Source organism: Salvelinus fontinalis, chromosome 17, assembly GCF_029448725.1.
Source record: "Salvelinus fontinalis isolate EN_2023a chromosome 17, ASM2944872v1, whole genome shotgun sequence".
NCBI classification, from domain to species: domain Eukaryota; kingdom Metazoa; phylum Chordata; class Actinopteri; order Salmoniformes; family Salmonidae; genus Salvelinus; species Salvelinus fontinalis.
In genome coordinates, this window is record NC_074681.1 from 19,149,972 (window position 1) to 19,166,445 (window position 16,474).

Consider the following 16,474-nt stretch of genomic DNA (forward strand, 5'->3'; position numbering starts at 1 on the left):
AATCTCCCCGCTTACTGACATCTAGAGGAAGGCGTAGGCAGTGTTTGTAGCATCATAGCATTCACAGGGACTTATGAACTGACCTGGGAGCAGGGGCCAAGATTTCTGAAATCTCACTCCCTGGCAGGAAAAGTGCTGTAGAATGAATTCTGTTTCACTCAGAGACATAATTCCAACGGTTATAGAAACTAGAGAGTGTTTTCTATCCAATAATAACAATATTATGCATATTGTACGAGCAAGAATTGAGTACTAGGCAGTTTAATTTGGAGACCAATTTTCCCTAAGTCGAAACAGCACCCCCTATATCCCAGAGAAGTTAACTAACCTCCAGACGAGCTTCAATGCCATACAACTCTCCGTCCGTGGCCTCCAACTGCTCTTAAATGCAAGTAAAACTAAATGCATGCTCTTCAACTGATCACTGCCCGCACCTGCCCCCCCGCCCAGCATCACTACTCTGGACGGTTCTGACTTAGAATATGTGGACAACTACAAATACCTAGGTGTCTGGTTAGACTGTAAACTCTCCTTCCAGACTCATATTAAGCATCTCAAATCCAAAATTAAACCTAGAACCGGCTTCCTATTTCGCAACAAAGCAACCTTCACTCATGCTGCCAAACATACCCTCGTAAAACTGACCATCCTACTGATCCTCGACTTCGGCGATGTCATCTATAAAATAGCCTCGAGCACGCTACTCAACAAATTGAATGCAGTCTATCACAGTGCCATCCGTTTTGTCACCAAAGCCCCATATATCACCCACCACTGCGACCTGTACGCTCTCGTTGGCTGGCCATCGCTTCATACTCGTCGCAAAACACACTGGCTCCAGGTCATCTACAAGTCTCTGCTAGGTAAAGCACCACCTTATCTCAGCTCACTGGTCACCATAGCAACACCCACCCGTAGCACCCACTCCAGCAGGTATGAGGTATCTCACTGGTCACCCCCAAAGCCAATTCCTCCTTTGGCCGCCTTTCCTTCCAGTTCTCTGCTACCAATGACTGGAACGAACTGCAAAAATGACTGAAGCTGGTGACCCATATCTCCCTCACTAGCTTTAAGCACCAGCTGTCAGAGCAGCTCACAGATCACTGCACCTGTACATAGCCCATCTGTAAATAGCCCATCTAACTACCTCATCAACCATCCTGTATTTATTTATTTATCTTGCTCCTTTGCACCCCAGTATCTCTACTTGCACATTCATCTTCTGCACATCTATCATTCCAGTGTCTAATTGCTATATTGTAATTACTTCGCCACCATGGCCTATTTATTGCCTTACCTCCCTTATTTTACCTCATTTGCACTCACAGATTTTTATTTTCTTCAACTGTATTATTGACTGTATGTTTGTTTATTCCATGTGTAACTCTATGTTGTTGTATGTGTCGAACTGCTGTCCTTTATCTTGGCCAGGTCGCAGAACAAAAGAGAAGACCTAGAAATCTTTTGACCAGACAGTACAGCTGTTCCAATAACCAATTTAACCTCCTGTAGTTCTATTTGTTGTGTTAACCTGTCTGTTCTCGCTGTTTCTGTCTGTCTGCAGTGACGTTGTTGGACTCCATGTCTGCTCTGGGAGACCTGGGCTGGGAGGCATACCCTGCAGAGGGGGTGAGTAACACTGTGACATCACTTCCTGTCTGAGGCAGCCATACGGGATCCCTTCAACCCTGATCCACACGCGCACACACACACACACACACACACACACACACACACACACACACACACACACACACACACACACACACACACACACACACACACACACACACACACACACACACACACACACACACACACGTGCGCACACACACAGACACACAGTGGGAGAGAGAGACAGAGAGAGAGAGGGGGAGAGCGAGAAATAAAAAGAGAGAGAGAGAGATGTATGACCAAATATATGACCATATTAGAGACTTGTATTTCCCTCAAATTACACAGATCCACAAAGAATTTTAAATCAAATCCAATTTTGATGAACTCCCATATCTATTGGGTGAAATACCAGCGGGCCATCACAGCAGCAAGATTTGTGACCTGTTGCCACAAGAAAAGGTCAAGCAGTGAAGAACAAACACCATTGTAAATACAACCCATATTTATGTTTATTTATTTTCCCTTTTGTACTTTAAGTATTTTCACATCGTTACAAAACTCTATATAACCATAATATGACATTTGAAATGTCTCTAGTCCTTAGCTTAACTTTTGTGAGTGTAATGTTTACTGTTAATTACTGATTGTTTATTATCCATTTCACTTGCTTTAGCAATGTAAACATGTGTTTCCCATGCCAATGAAGGCCTTTGAGTTTTGAGAGAGAGAGAGAGAGAGAGAGAGAGAGAGAGAGAGAGAGAGAGAGAGAGAGAGAGAGAGAGAGAGAGACAGAGAGAGAGAGATAGAGAGAGAAAGCAATGACTTCTAGCTATATCTGGAGTCTGGAGGGGGAATTTACAAATTATTCGCTGGCTTCGTTTTTTTGCCAGCTGTGATTTGGGGAGGGGGGGCATATTGTTATGTAACACTGGCGTTGGGTTGTGTAACAGGCTGTGATTTGGGGAGGGGGTGCATATTGTTATGTAACACCGGCGTTGGGTTGTGTAACAGGCTGTGATTTGGGGAGGGGGTGCATATTGTTATGTAACACTGGCGTTGGGTTGTGTAACAGGCTGTGATTTGGGGAGGGGGTGCATATTGTTATGTAACACCGGCGTTGGGTTGTGTAACAGGCTGTGATTTGGGGAGGGGGGGCATATTGTTATGTAACACCGGCGTTGGGTTGTGTAACAGGCTGTGATTTGGGGAGGGGGTGCATATTGTTATGTAACACTGGCGTTGGGTTGTGTAACAGGCTGTGATTTGGGGAGGGGGTGCATATTGTTATGTAACACCGGCGTTGGGTTGTGTAACAGGCTGTGATTTGGGGAGGGGGTGCATATTGTTATGTAACACCGGCGTTGGGTTGTGTAACAGGCTGTGATTTGGGGAGGGGGTGCATATTGTTATGTAACACCGGCGTTGGGTTGTGTAACAGGCTGTGATTTGGGGAGGGGGGCATATTGTTATGTAACACCGGCGTTGGGTTGTGTAACAGGCTGTGATTTGGGGAGGGGTGCATATTGTTATGTAACACTGGCGTTGGGTTGTGTAACAGGCTGTGATTTGGGGAGGGGGTGCATATTGTTATGTAACACTGGCGTTGGGTTGTGTAACAGGCTGTGATTTGGGGAGGGGGTGCATATTGTTATGTAACACTGGCGTTGGGTTGTGTAACAGGCTGTGATTTGGGGAGGGGGTGCATATTGTTATGTAACACCGGCGTTGGGTTGTGTAACAGGCTGTGATTTGGGGAGGGGGTGCATATTGTTATGTAACACCGGCGTTGGGTTGTGTAACAGGCTGTGATTTGGGGAGGGGGTGCATATTGTTATGTAACACCGGCGTTGGGTTGTGTAACAGGCTGTGATTTGGGGAGGGGGTGCATATTGTTATGTAACACTGGCGTTGGGTTGTGTAACAGGCTGTGATTTGGGGAGGGGGTGCATATTGTTATGTAACACCGGCGTTGGGTTGTGTAACAGGCTGTGATTTGGGGAGGGGTGCATATTGTTATGTAACACCGGCGTTGGGTTGTGTAACAGGCTGTGATTTGGGGAGGGGGGCATATTGTTATGTAACACCGGCGTTGGGTTGTGTAACAGGCTGTGATTTGGGGAGGGGTGCATATTGTTATGTAACACTGGCGTTGGGTTGTGTAACAGGCTGTGATTTGGGGAGGGGGTGCATATTGTTATGTAACACCGGCGTTGGGTTGTGTAACAGGCTGTGATTTGGGGAGGGGGTGCATATTGTTATGTAACACTGGCGTTGGGTTGTGTAACAGGCTGTGATTTGGGGAGGGGGTGCATATTGTTATGTAACACTGGCGTTGGGTTGTGTAACAGGCTGTGATTTGGGGAGGGGGGGGCATATTGTTATGTAACACTGGCGTTGGGTTGTGTAACAGGCTGTGATTTGGGGAGGGGGTGCATATTGTTATGTAACACCGGCGTTGGGTTGTGTAACAGGCTGTGATTTGGGGAGGGGGTGCATATTGTTATGTAACACTGGCGTTGGGTTGTGTAACAGGCTGTGATTTGGGGAGGGGGTGCATATTGTTATGTAACACCGGCGTTGGGTTGTGTAACAGGCTGTGATTTGGGGAGGGGGTGCATATTGTTATGTAACACTGGCGTTGGGTTGTGTAACAGGCTGTGATTTGGGGAGGGGGTGCATATTGTTATGTAACACTGGCGTTGGGTTGTGTAACAGGCTGTGATTTGGGGAGGGGGGGCATATTGTTATGTAACACTGGCGTTGGGTTGTGTAACAGGCTGTGATTTGGGGAGGGGGTGCATATTGTTATGTAACACCGGCGTTGGGTTGTGTAACAGGCTGTGATTTGGGGAGGGGGTGCATATTGTTATGTAACACTGGCGTTGGGTTGTGTAACAGGCTGTGATTTGGGGAGGGGGTGCATATTGTTATGTAACACCGGCGTTGGGTTGTGTAACAGGCTGTGATTTGGGGAGGGGGGGCATATTGTTATGTAACACCGGCGTTGGGTTGTGTAACAGGCTGTGATTTGGGGAGGGGGGCATATTGTTATGTAACACTGGCGTTGGGTTGTGTAACAGGCTGTGATTTGGGGAGGGGGTGCATATTGTTATGTAACACTGGCGTTGGGTTGTGTAACAGGCTGTGATTTGGGGAGGGGGTGCATATTGTTATGTAACACCGGCGTTGGGTTGTGTAACAGGCTGTGATTTGGGGAGGGGGTGCATATTGTTATGTAACACCGGCGTTGGGTTGTGTAACAGGCTGTGATTTGGGGAGGGGTGCATATTGTTATGTAACACCGGCGTTGGGTTGTGTAACAGGCTGTGATTTGGGGAGGGGGTGCATATTGTTATGTAACACTGGCGTTGGGTTGTGTAACAGGCTGTGATTTGGGGAGGGGGTGCATATTGTTATGTAACACTGGCGTTGGGTTGTGTAACAGGCTGTGATTTGGGGAGGGGGTGCATATTGTTATGTAACACTGGCGTTGGGTTGTGTAACAGGCTGTGATTTGGGGAGGGGGTGCATATTGTTATGTAACACTGGCGTTGGGTTGTGTAACAGGCTGTGATTTGGGGAGGGGGTGCATATTGTTATGTAACACCGGCGTTGGGTTGTGTAACAGGCTGTGATTTGGGGAGGGGGTGCATATTGTTATGTAACACCGGCGTTGGGTTGTGTAACAGGCTGTGATTTGGGGAGGGGGTGCATATTGTTATGTAACACCGGCGTTGGGTTGTGTAACAGGCTGTGATTTGGGGAGGGGGTGCATATTGTTATGTAACACTGGCGTTGGGTTGTGTAACAGGCTGTGATTTGGGGAGGGGGTGCATATTGTTATGTAACACCGGCGTTGGGTTGTGTAACAGGCTGTGATTTGGGGAGGGGGTGCATATTGTTATGTAACACCGGCGTTGGGTTGTGTAACAGGCTGTGATTTGGGGAGGGGGGCATATTGTTATGTAACACCGGCGTTGGGTTGTGTAACAGGCTGTGATTTGGGGAGGGGTGCATATTGTTATGTAACACTGGCGTTGGGTTGTGTAACAGGCTGTGATTTGGGGAGGGGGTGCATATTGTTATGTAACACCGGCGTTGGGTTGTGTAACAGGCTGTGATTTGGGGAGGGGGTGCATATTGTTATGTAACACTGGCGTTGGGTTGTGTAACAGGCTGTGATTTGGGGAGGGGGTGCATATTGTTATGTAACACTGGCGTTGGGTTGTGTAACAGGCTGTGATTTGGGGAGGGGGTGCATATTGTTATGTAACACCGGCGTTGGGTTGTGTAACAGGCTGTGATTTGGGGAGGGGGGGCATATTGTTATGTAACACCGGCGTTGGGTTGTGTAACAGGCTGTGATTTGGGGAGGGGGGCATATTGTTATGTAACACTGGCGTTGGGTTGTGTAACAGGCTGTGATTTGGGGAGGGGGTGCATATTGTTATGTAACACTGGCGTTGGGTTGTGTAACAGGCTGTGATTTGGGGAGGGGGTGCATATTGTTATGTAACACCGGCGTTGGGTTGTGTAACAGGCTGTGATTTGGGGAGGGGGTGCATATTGTTATGTAACACCGGCGTTGGGTTGTGTAACAGGCTGTGATTTGGGGAGGGGGGCATATTGTTATGTAACACCGGCGTTGGGTTGTGTAACAGGCTGTGATTTGGGGAGGGGTGCATATTGTTATGTAACACTGGCGTTGGGTTGTGTAACAGGCTGTGATTTGGGGAGGGGGTGCATATTGTTATGTAACACCGGCGTTGGGTTGTGTAACAGGCTGTGATTTGGGGAGGGGGTGCATATTGTTATGTAACACTGGCGTTGGGTTGTGTAACAGGCTGTGATTTGGGGAGGGGGTGCATATTGTTATGTAACACTGGCGTTGGGTTGTGTAACAGGCTGTGATTTGGGGAGGGGGTGCATATTGTTATGTAACACCGGCGTTGGGTTGTGTAACAGGCTGTGATTTGGGGAGGGGGTGCATATTGTTATGTAACACTGGCGTTGGGTTGTGTAACAGGCTGTGATTTGGGGAGGGGGTGCATATTGTTATGTAACACCGGCGTTGGGTTGTGTAACAGGCTGTGATTTGGGGAGGGGGTGCATATTGTTATGTAACACTGGCGTTGGGTTGTGTAACAGGCTGTGATTTGGGGAGGGGGTGCATATTGTTATGTAACACCGGCGTTGGGTTGTGTAACAGGCTGTGATTTGGGGAGGGGGTGCATATTGTTATGTAACACTGGCGTTGGGTTGTGTAACAGGCTGTGATTTGGGGAGGGGGTGCATATTGTTATGTAACACCGGCGTTGGGTTGTGTAACAGGCTGTGATTTGGGGAGGGGGTGCATATTGTTATGTAACACCGGCGTTGGGTTGTGTAACAGGCTGTGATTTGGGGAGGGGGTGCATATTGTTATGTAACACTGGCGTTGGGTTGTGTAACAGGCTGTGATTTGGGGAGGGGGGCATATTGTTATGTAACACTGGCGTTGGGTTGTGTAACAGGCTGTGATTTGGGGAGGGGGTGCATATTGTTATGTAACACTGGCGTTGGGTTGTGTAACAGGCTGTGATTTGGGGAGGGGGGCATATTGTTATGTAACACCGGCGTTGGGTTGTGTAACAGGCTGTGATTTGGGGAGGGGGTGCATATTGTTATGTAACACTGGCGTTGGGTTGTGTAACAGGCTGTGATTTGGGGAGGGGGGCATATTGTTATGTAACACCGGCGTTGGGTTGTGTAACAGGCTGTGATTTGGGGAGGGGGTGCATATTGTTATGTAACACCGGCGTTGGGTTGTGTAACAGGCTGTGATTTGGGGAGGGGGTGCATATTGTTATGTAACACCGGCGTTGGGTTGTGTAACAGGCTGTGATTTGGGGAGGGGGTGCATATATTTATGTAACACCGGCGTTGGGTTGTGTAACAGGCTGCAGTGAAGGCAACAACCCAGGGAGTATCAGAATGCCAAAGTCATGCCTCGTTAAAACATGAACAGAAATGGTGAGAATGAGTGAATGAATGAATGAATGAATGAATGAATCAATGAAAAGGCATTCGGCAAGAAATGACATAGGGATGTAACCATAGAAACCAGCTGAAGAGAAAGATAGAGCTGAAATCTTGAGTGTTTCCTTTCTTTAACTGACGGCACCTCCATTGAATAGATTTCAGTGTGATTTCCACAACCTGATAGTTTGCTGACAACACCAAAGCTGTGGGTTCTAGCATTAAAATACTACATTCTACATGTTAAACAACTTAAAATAAAATTCATATTTCAAATAGTTGAGGGAAGCTTGATTGCAACCTCAATCAAACATTTGACAGTTTGACGTACACTGTATGTTTTTGACTCAAGTGTGGATAACAGTTTGATAAAGACCACACTATCTAACACCCATCTTGATGATTCAAGGCTCCTGCTTTGTGCCACTGGCTGAGTGCTTAAGATAGGAGAAGAGTTACAGGTACTTACATCAGATGACACAGGACACACAGGCTGGCTGAGTCACTCCACAGCAACAGAAGATATCAACAGGCTGGCTGAGTTACTCCACAGCAACAAGAGATAACAACATGCTGGCTGAGTCACTCCAGAGAAACAGGAGATATCAACATGCTGGCTGAGTTACTCCAGAGAAACATCTCCAGCCAGCATGTTGATATCTCCTGTTTCTCTGGAGTGACTCAGCCAGCCTGTTGATATCTCCTGTTTCTCTGGAGTAACTCAGCCAGCATGTTGATATCTATAACAACATGCTGGCTGAGTCACTCCAGAGAAACAGGAGATAACAACATGCTGGCTGAGTCACTCCAGAGAAACAGGAGATAACAAAAGGCATGATGATATCCTCCTTACCTGTATTACCCTGCCTGAGGTAACCTGGGGAAATAGAGCAAGAGAGAGAGAGAAATGAGGGTGGAGAGAGAGTGAGGGATATATATACACACACATATATATATATATACACAGTTGAAGTCGGAGGTTTACATACACTTAGGTTGGAGTCATTAAATCTAATTTTTAAATCATCCACACATGTCTTGTTAACTTCTCTTGGGTAGGGGGCAGCATTTGGAATTTTGGATGAAAAGCATGCCCAAATTAAACTGCCAGCTACTCATCCCCAGAAGATAAGATGCGCATATTATTAGTAGATTCGAATAGAAAACACTCTGAAGTTTCTAAAACTGTTTGAATCATGCCTGTGAGTATAACATAACTTATTTAGCAGGCGAAACCCCGAGGACAAACCATTCAGATAATTTTTTTTGAGGTCACTATCTTTTCAATTTTCATTGGGAAACCAGATTTCTAAGGGACCTTGCAGTTCCTACCGCTTCCACTGGATGTCAACAGTCTTTAGAAATTGGTTGAGGTTATTCCTTTGTGTAATGAAGAAATACGGCCATCTTGAAGGAAGGTCACTCAAAGTGTCCTGTTTGTTAGAAGCGCATGATCAGAAAGCTAGTGTCGTGTCTTTGGCTGTGCCGGATTAAGTGTTATGACATGCTATTCTATAAAATCCTTTCTCCGTAATAACTATTACCTGATTGAGCTAATCATGTAAATGTAATTAACTAGAAATAACTAACTATATTAACTATAAATAATATTTATAGAGCTGTTATCTTCCGAATAAACTCTTAAAGACCTGTAATATTTTACATCAATAGCAGTCAATATTAATCGTCACCTTATTTCAGTCTCATCTGAAAGTTGTAAATTCTTGGTTATTTTCACGAACCCTGGCTAACAAGTTGAATCAGCAATACAAAATTGGGTTGAATTATTTATTTACTAAATACCTAACTAATCACACAGAATTACACATACACATAATTAATCATAACTTGATTACAAATTACGTCACAAAGGAAAACGTCCCTAGCTGGCGGAACAGATATGACAGCTTGTTACACAAAAGAAAAGGGGCTGGGTTTGAGTGAAAGAGCGGGAAGACTGAGGAACAAAGGTCGAAGCTGTGCTATCGTAAATACAATATCTTATGCATTCTAAATTACCGGCCATTTGGAAAAGGAAAATGCAATAAATATTTACTCTGAGCTGTGCTTCGGTAGGTTGGTGGTAGATGGAAGGCCGTGTTGCCCAACCGAGTCCTTTGTCCTTTGAAGAATGTCTCTGGTGGTCAATCGGGTACGTTGTAGTAACGTCGTTGTGTGGTAGATGGGATACTCTGTCTGTCCTACCCTAATTTACGTTTGCAGCTGCTGTTGCTGACTCAACGTCTAGGAGGTATCACTTCTATAGTGAATAAGAGTTCAAAGTTCATACCATTCGCAACCAAAGCTCACGCTGATGTTGGCTTCGTTCTGTAGTTATTATCTGAACCATTCTGACATCGGACCGTCGTCCTCACATCCTCGGGAACAGATGGTTAAATTTTCGTCAATGGCTTATATAGTGGAGGGAGAAAAGGGGTGTGTTTCATAATTTACAACCTAGGTCTCTTCACGTGGGCGGGCCACTGAGTTGGGCCTAATTGACTCATGAAAACCAAATTCTCACATTTTAGAAGCTAAAATCACATTTCATCCCATCACGACTAATTTCATATTCAAACATTTGAATTGAACAACAATTCCATGTGAATCTGATAACTCTGATGTGTAGACTTTCCACAGTAGAGTTTAAGTCATTCTATCATTGATGAGAATGTGCCAGATGACAACCGAACTGACATATTATACCTTAACCTGTTTGGCGTGCAAGCCCGACGTTGGTACATTTATGACAACAGCCAGCTCAAAGTGCAGGGCGCGAAATTCAAAAGATATATTTTTTAAAATATTTAACTTTCACACATTAACAAGTCCAATACAGCATATGAAAGGTACACATCTTGTGAATCCAGCCAACATGTCCGATTTTTAAAATGTTTTACAGGGAAGACAAAATATGTAAATCTATTAGCTAACCACGTTAGCAAAAGACACCACTTTTTTTACTATAACAGTTTATTACTCCATCAGTAGCTATCACAAATTCGACCAAATAAAGATATAAATAGCCACTAACCAAGAAACAACTTCATCAGATACCACCCTGCATACCACTGCTGGCTTGCTTCTGAAGCTAAGCAGGGTTGGTTCTGGTCAGTCCCTGGATGGGAGACCAGATGCTGCTGGAAGTGGTGTTGGAGGGCCAGTAGGAGGCACTCTTTCCTCTGGTCTAAAAAATATCCCAATGCCCCAGGGCAGTGATTGGGGACACTGTCCTGTATAGGGTGAAGTCTTTCGGATGGGACGTTAAACGGGTGTCCTGACTCTCTGAGGTCATTAAAGATCCCATGGCACTTATCGTAAGAGTAGGGGTGTTAACCCCGGTGTCCTGGCTAAATTCCCAATCTGGCCCTCAAACCATCATGGTCACCTAATAATCCCCAGTTTACAATTGGCTCATTCATCCCCCTCCTCTCCCCTGTAACTATTCACCAGGTCGTTGCTGCAAATGAGAACGTGTTCTCAGTCAACTTAACTGGTAAAATAACGGTAAAATAAATAAATAAAATAAACAGTCTGAAAACATATTTATTGTATAGCATATGTTTTGTTCGAAAAATTTGCATATTTCAGGTATAAATCATAGTTTACATTTCAGCTACAATCAGAAATAGCACCGAAAGCAGCCATAATATTTACAGACACCAACGTCAAATACCTAATTACTCATCATAAAACATTTCTGAAAAATACATAGTGTACAGCAATTGAAAGACAGGCATCTTGTGATTCCAGACAATATTTCCGATTTATTAAATGTTTTACAGCGAAAACAAAATGTAGCGTTATATTAGCGTAGCCACAATAGCCAGAAACACTTGGGCGCCGACGACCAGTTCACATGCACGACAGATATTAGAAATAGCATCATAAAATGTTTCTTACTTTTGGTGATCTTCCATCAGAATGTTGGACAAGGTGTCCTTTGTCCAGAACAGTCGTTGTTTGGATCTGGAACGGCAAATTTCCCTCTTCAATAAGCATGGGCACTTGCCAAGTGGCACGGATCTCTCCAACGTCAACAAAGTCAGAGAACGGAACACGGCAAAACTCCCGAAAAAATTTCAATAATCTGATTAAACTATATTGAAAAAACATACTTTACGATGATATGGTCACATGTATCAAATAAAATCCGAACCGGAGATAGTAGTCGTCCATAACGGCAGCTAAACAGAAGGCAATCCCACTGTCCAACTGGCGCTGCCAAGAGTACCGGAAATGAGGGGCACGTCATACATAGAGCTTGTATTCCAATTCAGAACAAGATGAACACAAAATTTCTTCTCTCACAGCCTCTTGACAACCAGGGGAAGGTCTATGAAGTGTACGTAGACTCTTACGTTTTATGCCCATGTATAGGCAGGAAGTTGAACAGAGCATCGATTTCAGACATTCCACTTCCTGGTCAGGAAATGTGCTGCAGAATGAGTTCTGTTTCACTCAGAGAAATAATTCAAACGGTTTTAAAAACTAGAGAGTGTTTTCTATCCAATAGTAATAATAATATGCATATTGTACGAGCAAGAATTGAGTACGAGTCCGTTTGAAATGGGCATCTTTTATCTGGCTACTCTATACTGCCCCTTGCAGCCATAAGAATTTAAGTACCACCGCATATGTTCAATTGGTCGGATTACCAGAATATAGCTCATTTCCCCCCAACTTCTGATGTTCCCAGAATCTCTATGTTAACCAAGGGTTTTCTCATGTCACATCAGTAGAGTAGGGAGAGGGAAAAGGGGGGAAGAGGTATTTATGACTGTCATAAACCTACCCCCAGGCCAATGTCATGACACTAGCTACATTTGGTTTTAATCCTGTATTGAACACAGATCATCCCGTCTTCAATTTTATCGACTATTTACGTTAAAAAATACCTAAAGTTATATCACAAAAGTAGTTAGAAATTTTTGGGCAAAGTTTACAGGTAACCCTTGAGATATTTTGTAGTCACGTTTCACAATTTGGAACTGGTGTTTTTCTGGATCAAACGCGCCAAATAAATGGACATTTTGGATATATATCGACGGAATTAATCGAACAAAAGGACCATTTGTGATGTTTATGGGACATATTGGAGTGCCAACAACAGAAGCTCGTCAAAGGTAAGGCATGAATTATATTTTTGTGTCGCGCCTGCATCGTTGAAATATGCTTCTCTCTCTTTGTTTACAATGCTGCTATCCTCAGATAATAGCATCGTTTGCTTTCGCCAAAAAACCTATTTGAATTCTGACACGTTGGCTGGATTCACAACCAGTGTAGCTTTAATTTGGTACCTTTCATGTGTGATTTAATGAAAGTTTGATTTTTATAGTAATTTTTATAGTCCCACATACCCTAGTGAGGTTAACAAACTATAGTATTGGCAAGTCGGTTAGGACATCTACTTTGTGAATGACACAAGTAATTTTTCCAACAATTGTTTACAGACAGATTATTTCACTTATAATTCACTGTGTCACAATTCCAGTGGGTCAGAAGTTTACATACACTTAGTTGACTGTGCCTTTAAACAGCTTGGAAAATTCCAGAAAATTATGTCATGGCTTTAGAAGCTTCTGATAGGCTAATTGACATCATTTGAGTCAATTGGAGGTGTACCTGTGGATGTATTTCAAGGCCTACCTTCAAACAAAGTGCCTCTTTGCTTGACATCATGGGAAAATCAAAAGAAATCAGCCAAGACCTCAGAAAAACATTTGTGGACCTCCACAAGTCTGGTTCATCCTTGGGAGCAATTTCCAAACACCTGAAGGTACCACGGTCATCTGTTTTCAAACAACAGTATGCAAGTATAAACACCATGGGACCACGCAGCCGTCATACCGCTCAGGAAGGAGACGCCATCTGTCTCTTAGAGATGAATGTACTTTGGTGCGAAAAGTGCAAATCAATCCCAGAACAACAGCAAAGGACCTTGTGAACCTGCTGCAGGAAACAGGTACAAAAGTATCTATATCCACAGTAAAACGAGTCCTATATCGGCATAACATGACAGGCCGCTCAGCAAGGAAGAACCCACTGCTCCAAAACTGCCATAAAAAAGCCAGACTATGGTTTGCAACTGCACATGGGGACAAATATCGTACTTTTTGGAGAAATGACCTCTGGTCTGATGAAACAAAAATAGAACTGTTTGGCCATAATGACCATCGTTATGTTTGGAGGAAAAAAGGGGAGGCTTGCAAGCCAAAGAACACCATCCCAAACCTTGAAGCACGGGGGTGGCAGCATCATATTGTACTTATGTTGCACTTCACAAAATAGATGGCATCATGAGGGAGGAAAATGATGTGGATATATTGAAGCAACATCTCAAGACATCAGTCAGGAAGTTAAAGCTTGGTCGCAAATGGGTCTTCCAAATGGACAATGACCCCAAGCATACTTCCAAAGTTGTGGCAAAATGGCTAAGGGACAACAAAGTCAAGGTATTGGAGTGGCCATCACAAAGCCCTAACCTCAATCCTTTAGAAAATGTGTGGGCAGAACTGAAAAAGCGTGTGCGAGCAAGGAGGCCTACAAACCTGACTCAGTTACACCAGCACTGTCAGGAGGAATGGGCCACAATTCACCCAATTTATTGTGGAAAGCTTGTGGAAGGCTACCCGAAACGTTTGACCCAAGATAAACAATTTAAAGGCAATGCTACCAAATACTAATTGAGTGTATTTAAACTTCTGACCCACTGGGAATGTGATGAAAGAAATAAAAGCTGAACTAAATCATTCTCTCTACTATTATTCTGACATTTCACATTCTTAAAATAAAGTGGTGATCCTAACTGACCTAATACAGGGAATCTTTACTAGGATTAAATGTCAGGAATTGTGAGAAACTGAGTTTAAACGTATTTGGCAAGGTGTATGTTAACTTCAGACTTCAACCGCATGTTTATATATATATATATATATATATATATATATATATATATGTATATGTATGTATATACTGGCTCAACGCTCCAACCACTAATTGGGTTGAGGTCGGGTGATTGTGGAGGTCTGGTCATCTGATGCAGCACTGCATCACTCTTCTTCTTTGTCAAATAGCCTTTACACAGCCTGGAGGTGTGTTGGGTCATTGTCCTGTTGAAAAACGAATTATAGTCCCACTAAGCGCAAACCAGATGTGATGGCATATCACTGAAGAATGCTGTGGTAACCATGCTGGTTAAGTGTTTAAGTGTGCCTTGAATTCTAAATAAATCACAGACAGTGTCACCAGCAAAGCACCATCACACCTCCTCCTCCATGCTTCACGGTGGGAACCACACATGCGAAGATCATCCGTTAACCTACTCTGCGTCCAAAGGACAGATTTCCACCGGTCTAATGGCCATTGCTCGTTTCTTGGCTCAAGCAAGTCTCTGCTTATTATTGATGTCCTTTAGTACTGGTTTCTTTGCAGCAATTTGACCATGAAGGCCTGACTCAGACAGTCTTCTCTGAACAGTTGATGTTGAGATGTGTCTGTTACTTGAACTCTGCAATCTAAGGTGAGGTTAACTCTAATTCACTTATCATCTGCAGCAGAGGTAACTCTGGGTCTTCCTTTCCTGTGGCGGTCCTCATGACATCCAATGTCATCATAGCACTTGATGGTTTTTGCGACTGCACTGGAAGACACTTTTGAAGTTCTTGAAATTTTCCGGATTGACTTACCTCCATGTTTTAAAGTAATGATGGACTGTTTTTTTTATCTTTGCTTATTTGTGCTGTTCTTGCCATAATATGGACTTGGTATTTTACCAAATAGGGCTATCTTCTGTATACCACCCCTACTTTGTCACAACACAACTGATTGACTCAAACAAATTAAGAAGGAAAGAAATTCCACAAATTAACTTTTAAGAAGGCACACTTGTTAACTGAAATGCATTCCAGGTAACTACCTCATGAATCTGGTTGAGAGAATGCCAAGAGTGTGCAAAGCTGTCATCAGCCTCCCGGGTGGCGCAGTGGTCTAGGGCACTGCATCGCAGTGCTAGCTGCGCCACCAGAGTCTCTGGGTTCACGCCCAGGCTCTGTCGCAGCCGGCCGCAACCGGGAGGTCCGTGGGGCGACGCACAATTGGCATAGCGTCGTCCGGGTTAGGGAGGGTTTGGCCGGTAGGGATATCCTTGTCTCAGTATGTAAATGTAATAAAAAATGTATGCACTCTACTGTAAGTCGCTTTGGATAAGAGCGTCTGCTAAATGACTAAAATGTAAATGTAAAAATCAAGGCAAAGGGTGGCTACTTTGAAGAATCTCAAATATAAAATATATTTTGATTTGTTAAACACTTTTTTGGTTACTACATGATTCAATATGTGTTATTTCATAGTTTTGATGTCTTCACTATTATTCTACAATGTAGAAAATAGTAAAAATAAAGAAAAACCCTTGAATGAGTAGGTGTGTCAAAGCTGTTGACTGGTACTGTATATATACATATATAGATATTTGCACATAGTTACGGCACTGTATATATACATACACATACTATTACATTTTAAATGTCTTTATTATTTTGGAACTTGTGTGAGTGTAATATTTACTCTTCACTTTTCAAAGTTTATTTCACTTTTGAAATAATAGTCCAGCTCCCACTGTGCATAACGCCCGCTCGATATCCGCGTCCAGCTCTCACACCACCGGTGCCACCATGCAAGAGGCCGGCGTGCACAGGGAAGGGCATATCCACAGGAACAAGGGGGATCCCTAAACTAACGGTCAATAAAATTCCCAGCTGCGCCTGAATATACTAGCGCCGTATGCTGGGAATGCGGGGTAAACTCAGGAAATGAAATAAACACATACATATGAGCAACA

The 16,474-nt window shown here is 43.8% G+C and overlaps 1 protein-coding gene across 6 annotated transcripts in view; it reads left to right on the forward strand.

Moving 5' to 3' along the window:
- LOC129813911 (ephrin type-A receptor 3-like) overlaps positions 1 to 16,474 on the forward strand; it is a 227,622-nt gene that overhangs the window by 44,941 nt on the left and 166,207 nt on the right. For all 6 annotated transcript variants that reach the window (XR_008753207.1, XR_008753206.1, XM_055866523.1 and 3 more), the window contains exon 2: positions 1,565 to 1,629. Coding sequence is in view for 4 of the 6 variants with exons in the window: in XM_055866523.1 (XP_055722498.1) it covers positions 1,565 to 1,629 (65 nt within the window). In the remaining 2 variants the exon portion in view is untranslated. The remainder of the gene's footprint in view (positions 1 to 1,564; positions 1,630 to 16,474) is intronic.